This window comes from Fukomys damarensis, unplaced genomic scaffold (genome assembly GCF_012274545.1).
Source record: "Fukomys damarensis isolate Sample0158 unplaced genomic scaffold, DMR_v1.0_HiC HiC_scaffold_15, whole genome shotgun sequence".
Lineage (NCBI taxonomy): Eukaryota > Metazoa > Chordata > Mammalia > Rodentia > Bathyergidae > Fukomys > Fukomys damarensis.
In genome coordinates this window covers 20,568,523-20,575,798 of record NW_022900927.1, presented here as the reverse complement: position 1 = coordinate 20,575,798, position 7,276 = coordinate 20,568,523, and the positions used below count along the sequence as shown (strand labels likewise).

The 7,276-nt window shown below is 52.0% G+C and overlaps 1 protein-coding gene across 1 annotated transcript in view; it reads left to right on the top strand.

Moving 5' to 3' along the window:
• The first annotated feature begins 1,174 nt into the window (after positions 1–1,174).
• Znf385a (zinc finger protein 385A) overlaps positions 1,175–7,276 on the top strand; it is a 14,886-nt gene continuing 8,784 nt past the window's right edge. The window contains exons 1-2 of the mRNA XM_010609384.1: positions 1,175–1,272; positions 2,326–2,462. Of these exons, the coding sequence (XP_010607686.1) occupies positions 2,376–2,462 (87 nt within the window). The 5' untranslated portion in view covers positions 1,175–1,272; positions 2,326–2,375. The remainder of the gene's footprint in view (positions 1,273–2,325; positions 2,463–7,276) is intronic.

Sequence of the window (7,276 nt, the reverse complement as noted above, 5' to 3'; positions counted from 1 at the left end):
GGCATTTAGTGGCGCCTCAACCTTTTTTTCTGGCCTTTTCTGGAACTCAGTTGCTCTTCTAAGATGAGTTTGAAGATTGGGAGCCTCAAGCGTCAAGAGCCAGGGAAAGGGTCCAGGGGGCAGGCTGCAGTCCATGGTGCTGTGAGTGGGGCAGGTGCCAGACCCGAACCAGATGCTGGGGATGGGTGCGGGGTGCTGGGGACTCCAGGAGCACTCGGGTTTCTCGCACCATTCCCGAGGCTCGTTAAGGCTGCCCTGGCCTGGAGTGCCAGGAGGCAAGGAGGGCTGGGCATAGAGGGAGGAGGCCACAAGGGGAGGTGGTCAGTCAGCTTGTAGTCTGTCTGTCCTTCTTTCTTTTTTGGTACCAGGGATCGAACTCAGGACCTTGTGCTTTGGGGCAGGTGCAGTGCCACTGAGCTAAATCCCCGGCCCTCTCTCTCTTCTTTCATCTTTCTTGCTCTCTGTTCTCTGCTTTTGGTCTTTCCACCCTCATCTCTAGCTCTGTCCTGCTTTTCAGAAGTGTCTGTTTTTACATCTCATTTCACTCTTCCACACCTCCAGTGCTTTCTATCCTTTTCTCCCTTACTGTCTCTGTCCTTTTCTCAGTGGCCTGTTCCTGTTTCAGCCATTCTTTCCCATTCTTACTCACTGTTGTCTGTCTGTACCTCTCTCTCTCGCTCTCTCTCCATATATATACATACATATATATATATGTATGTGTGTGTGTGTGTGTGTGTGTGTGTGTATATATATACATATATATCCTCTCTCTTCTCTCCCCACCCTATACCAACCCTGAAAATGCCAGAGGAGGAAATGGATTCAAGGCTTACAGACCCCCAACAGCTCAAGAGCCAAAGCCAAGCATCCTACCCTCTCCTTCAGGCATTAGAATGTGGAAGCCCAGGCTCCTAGCAGCCTTGACCCCTCTCTGCCTCAGACACCCTGGCCACCCAGTCTTAGCATTGGGTGAAAGACAGACCCCTTCCAGACATTTCTGGACCAGCTCCCTGTCCCCAGCTGTGCCTGAACCCTCCCCACCCCCTCCCTCTCGCCTCAGATTCCCCTAATCCCTGCTCCCCCGCCCTCCCCTCTGCCCCACTTTTCCAGGACTCTGATTGGCTGCTTCTACTGACTGGGCTTGGGGGAGGGGGATAGCAAGGGAGGGGGGCAGAGGGCAGAACCAAGGGAAGGGGATTGCTGTCAGGCCCAGGCCCCTGGGGGGCCAGGGCCAGGCCACTGCCTGGGGGCAGCGGGCACCAGAAACTGAAGGTATGAAAGGGGCAGTCTTTATGGAGGGAACAGGAAAGGATCCTGGGGACCCCCTGCCCTAGGAAGGTCAAGGGAGGCCAGGACAAGCAGGCAGCCTCCTGGGTTCTCTGTGTTCCTAGGAGCCCTGTTGTTGGTGGGGGTGGCTAGAGTCGTGGAGGCAGCCAGAACACCTCAGCTGGTGGACAGTGGGGTCGCAGAGGGAAGCTGGGCCCATGGAAGCCCCTTTGGGCTGTCCCTCTGGAGCCTGGTGGGGGTCCTCCCATCCTCCCACCACACTAGAGGAGGAAGAGGTTTCAGGGAAGGCAGCTGAACACTAGCCTGGACTTTCATTTCCCCTTGGGGTCAAAGCCAGGCTTTCCCCTCCAAGGCCAGCGCTGGTTCCTCCTGCAGAGCTGGAGCTGAGCACCCTGGTGAGACACAGGGGCTGGAAGGACTAAGGGACTCACACATGGCCCTTGCAGCCCACCTCCCAGAGCGCAACACCCACCCACGGCCTGCCCCAAGATGTGGACAGTTAACTGAGAGTTATGATCTGAACAAAATCCTAACTCTAGGGACCCTGAGGAATCAGCTGTGCTCTTCCAGATCTAGGCCTCCATCTTCCCCTCTGGTCAGAGGGATGAACCATCCCCTTGACTCTGTTCTTCCTGGGATGATACAGAACTTTTGGATGCCCTGGAAGAAAGCAAGGCCAGAAAAGACAGGAGAGGCCAGGTTTTGGGTCTCAGCGTCCCCTCTGGTCCAGCAGGCAGCTTAGAGACCTCTAAGCTTTTCCTGGGTCTGTACAGTGGCTAAAGGTCTTGGGGGAGGGAGGCTGGAGAAGGGGAAGTGAAAGCCACCCCCAGACCTGCACCCTCCCCCAGGCCACAGCAGAGCATGCTCCACTGGGCTGGAGCCAGGAGGGGACATATGTGTATACACAGTGCGCAAGAGCGTGTGCCGGGGTCACACTTCTGAGGGTGGGAGCCCAGCTAGGGAGTGGGACTCTGGGCTTGGGCAGGGCTCCCAAGCTTCAATTTTCCTACCCCACAGAATGTTTTCTCTGCCCTTCAGGCAGCCTGAGCCGGGCAGGGCCCCTCCCTCTGCTACGGCAGCCCCCCATCATGCAGCCCCCGCTGGACCTCAAGCAGATTCTGCCCTTTCCACTGGAGCCAGCCCCTACCCTGGGCCTCTTCAGCAACTACAGCACTGTGAGTAGCAGCCTTACTGGCCTGACTTCCCTGCCCTCTGTTCTGACCCCTTTTCCCTCGGCCCCGCTGCCTGATCTCCTCTTCATTTCCTTGTCTCCTCTTATGGTCCCAGCTTCCTCACCTAGTCAGTCGTTGACTGTTTTTTGGCTTTTTGAGAAAGGCTCTCACTATGTAGTTTAGGCTAGTCTCTCTCTGTGTGTGTGTGTGTGTGTGTGTGTGTGTGTGTGTGTGTGTGTGTGTGAGACAGGGTCTCACTATGTAGTTGAGACTGACCTGGAACTCACTGTGTAGCCCAGGCTGGTCTTGAACTCACAGCAATCCTCCTGCCTCAGCCTCCCGAATGCTGGGATTACAGGTGTGCACCACCACACCCAGCTAGGCTAGTCTTGAATTCTCAGCAGTCCTCCTGCTTCAGCCTCCTCTGGGATTATAGGCACGTGCCACCACACCCGCTTCTGTCTAGTATACTATAAACAATAATAGTTCATATTTGTTAAGCCTTAGCAGCTAAGGTCTGATCATTCGCCAGATACTATACGGAGTATTTTATGTGAACTAATTCACTTTATCGTTCAGTGAATCATCATAACACCTAGAGAAGTAATGTGGCCTAAATTGGCAGTAGTAGCTAGGTAAAATGGCGCACGCCTGTAATCCCAGCACTCTGGAAGGTTGAGGCAGGAGTACTGAAAATTCAAGCCCAGCCTGGGTAATATAGTGATTTACTGAAAATTCATCTGAAAATAAAAAATAGAAGGGTTGAAGTTGGGTGTGGTAGTGCACACCCATAATCCTAGCACTTGGGAGGCTGAAGCAAAAGGATCAGTTCGGGTTCTAGCCAAATTGGGCTACACAGTGAATTCAAGGCCAGCCTGAACTACACAGTGAGACCCTATCTCAAAGAAGGAAGGAAGGAAGGGGGCTGAGGATGCCACTCAATGCAAAGCCCTGGGTTCATTCCCAGTACTGCGTGCGTAGATAGATAGAAAGACAGGAGTGGCTCTAGGGAGGTGGAGGCCTGCAGACAATGAATCCACAACAAAAAAATAAGCAGGAAGATAAATGTGCCTGTTTTTAAATTCCACCACTCTGGAGCCCACAGCTGCATGGACAGGACTGGTAGGAGTAGCTTCGAGGTCTTGGAAAGTTGTCCTGATTTAATACAATAAAAATAGGAAGCCACTCTCCATTCTTGAACAGGAGAATGCCTCCATAAGAACATCAGCTGAGGAAGTCCCATGGGGCAGCCCTACAGAAGGGAGCAAAGGCTGGGGCAGGGTGGCCAGTTAGGACGTTGTCCCAGCAATGCAGGCTCAGAGGGAAGTCAAACTGGGCGTGGCAGTGGCCAAGTGAGGGAGAGGAATGGAGGATGGGTGAGGTGTTTCCAAGGAAATAATGACAGGCCGTGGGGACTGACACATTGGGGGTAGGGGAAGAGAAAGGATGAATCAAGGAGACTCAGAGCACAGACCTCCGTGACTGGGAAGAAGTCTCCATTGATAGAGGAAGTTCTTGGAGGATGGCAGAGTGTGGGCCGAGGTGCGAAAGTTTCTTTAGGACAAGCTGAGGGGGTGTGCAGAGGAACATGGGCCATACAGAGCCACTGGACAGTAGAATTTGAGGCCGGGAGCAAGGGCTGAAGCAAAGGTGTTGGGTAGAGTCAGCCTTTCTGCACTCAAATCACCACTATCAAACCATGATCCGTCCCGAACATGTACTGAGTTGGGTACACGTCAGGCACTGAGCAGACATTGCCATGTGAGGCCTTGGTCTCACCACGCCCTGACCCTGTTGAGCAGATGCTATCATTCCTGTTTCACAGTGGATGACAGAAGTGTAGGTTCAGAAGGCTTTGGTAATTTATATAAATTGACTCAGTTTTGCCTAAAATATAATCTGAACCCATAGCATCTGACTGCAAGTAGGGTTCTCTGTGTACTGTAGCTGCTCCCCACAAACTCCCAAAGGACTCAAACCAACAGTTGCATTGCGCTTTAAAGTTTACAAACTGTTTTCCATATCTTCATAGCACCCTTGGTATAGCTGCCATTATCCTCATTCTACAAATGAGAAAATGAGTATTGACTATAAGCAAGGCCTCATTCTACATACAATAGAAACAGGAGGGGAAATACGAGACAGTCCTATCCTTCTTCTTCTTTTTTTTTTTTAACAGAGTCTTATTATATAGTAGAAGCTGGCCCGGAGGAACTTGCTAATGTAGCCCATGCCTGGCCTAAGACAGTCCTATCTTCTTAAGGCTCTTATATTGAGGAGGCCAAGATAGATAGGTATATAGCAAATCAGAGGGAAGATGTTAAATACTGTGATAGAGACATTTGAAAAGGTTTAATTTTGTTTTGTTTTGCTTTTGAGACAGAGTCTCACTATGCAGTTGAAGCTAGCCTTGAACTCACTTTGTAGCCCAAGCGGGCCTGGAACCCGAGCTGATCCTCTGGCCTCAGCTTCCTGAGTGCTGGGATCACAGGCCTGCACCACCACGCCCCAGCTTGCAGAAAAGGTTTGGTTTAACAATTTAAAAAAAATTAGAACTTGCTGTAAGCTGGGCACCGTGCTTATTGTCAGGGACTTAAGACTGACTCAGTTCTTGTCCTTGGGGAGCCCAGAGTTTAGTATAACCATCCAGCAGTGTGGAAGAGCTAGGTTCCAAGCATTTAGTTCGCACGGAGCCCAAGGGAGTGTCAAGAAAGATTTGCTGGATGTGTGTAAGGAAGCAACCAGAGTTAAACAGGAAAAAAACAGACCAGAGGATGGTAGAACGTAACCTGGATGGAGGAGATGACATAAATTTGGACTTGGAAGAATTACTAGTAGAATTTTAAAAGTGGCCTTAGAGAACATTCCAGATTAAAGTAAATCACGTGAACACAGTCTAGAAAGGAGCATTTGAGAAAGCGCAATTGATTGGGTGTGACGGGAACATGAAGTTTGGGTGACCCCCTGTCTAAATTCTGACTTCCACTCACCCTCAGGTCTCAGTACCCCATCACTGTCCCCGTTTTATAGATGAGGACATCAGACCCAGAGAGGTTAAGTGACTAATCTAAGGTCACAATGCTATTTAGTTGATTTATGTGAATAATCCAGACTCCCACAGTGGGGTTATGCAAAGCCCTGAGCATGGGATGGGGGGCTGCAGGGGTGGTTCCATGGTAAAGCACTTGCCTAGCATGTCTGAGGCCCTGGGTTTGGTCCCTAGTACCACACTGAAATACGAATAATAAGGCCATACACATAGATAACCTGGAAAAGGTGGTGAACACCACCAGTTCTTCCATTTGACTGGCAGGATGTGAACTGATATTCCAAAGTATCAGCGGTGTGTCCTCGGACAACTCATCCAATCACCTGGAGCCTCAACTGTACCAGCTACAAAATGGGATACTAATAGCAGTAACAGTCATGGTTCTAAGAATGGCGTTACATAATCATGCCTAGCGTGAAGTGCTCAATCTGTGTTAGCTGCCATGCAATTATTACATTGTTGTTTTTATTTAAGGGAGGAAAAGAAAGAGAAGGGCAGGACACTCAAGGCCCCTGGCTTGGGGACCAAGCAGAATGAGGCCGGGGACAAGGAGCAGGCTCCAGCCAAGGAGACAGCCAGTAGAGTGGGTGGGGAGGGCAGTATGCTCCTGTAGAGCAAGAAGCCAAGGGAGGGAGTGTGGCCGGCTGCATCAACAGTGTCAAATTCTGCAGGGGGATGAGGGCTGCAGAAAAGCTACAGACAGGCATTTGGAAGTCCTGGGCAGCAGCTAAGTACATGGCTTTGGAGTCAACCTGCCCAGGTTTAAATTCAAATCCTAGTTCAGCCACTTACTAGCTTATGACCTTGGGCAAATTATTTAACCTCTCTAAACCTCAGTTCCTTCATCTCTAAAATGAAGATAATAATAGTTCTTACTTCAAATCGTGGTGGTGATGATCAAATTAGATAATCCATGCAGGGTTCAGGACAGACTGGCGCATTCCAGGGGCTCAGTCAACATGAGCGGGGGTGGGACAGTTGTAGTCCTCATGGCAGAGTCTGTACCTCACTCGAACTCGTCTTGCAGCCCTCTCTCCTCTGCAGTCCCTGCCCCTTGGACCCCTCCCCACATTACTGTCTCCCCTCATCCTCCAAGGCCCTCCACTCCTTCCCTCTGCCCTGGATGCCTCTAGCTAGCTACCGAAGCAGCCTCCCTCTGGATCCAGTTACCTGCTTCCCTCGTCTCTGCTGTAGTGGGATAGGAGGGGATGAGTCCCACAGATGACAGAGTGGGAATCCCAGACGCTGTCTAGAAAGGGAGGATAAAGGGGGCTCCTTTTGCCCTCCTGCCCCTCATCCCCCAGTGCTGCCCCGCTCGGCCGCCAGGGGGCAGCAAGTGCACGAGGCGTGGCTCTGGCTCTCTGAGAAGCTGATGCTCTGGCAGGTGGCGGGTGAGGGGAGGAGGTGGGAAGAGGTTGGGAAAGACAGCCCCAGTCTGAGGTCGCCTCTCCCTGGTAGCCCCCAGCTCCCCAGCTCGGAGGAGTCTCTGAGAGAGCAGTGTCTGGCGCCTCGGTTTCCCACGCCTATGGGGACAGTGACTCGTAAAAGACAGCAAAACGCAGGGGACGAGTGAAGAGGGAGCAGGGGAAGGGTTGTCTGGGGCTTCGGAAGACGGGGCTGTCAGCCGAAGAGCGAGGGTCAGGGCGGAGAGGGTGAAAGAAAGGACCAACGCCCGAGTCGGAGTCGCCCGTAGGGTTGGTGGGGACCCTGGACCCGAGAAGGAGCCCCAGTGCAGGCAACCGAGGTCCCCTGGGCAGTGTCTGCGCCG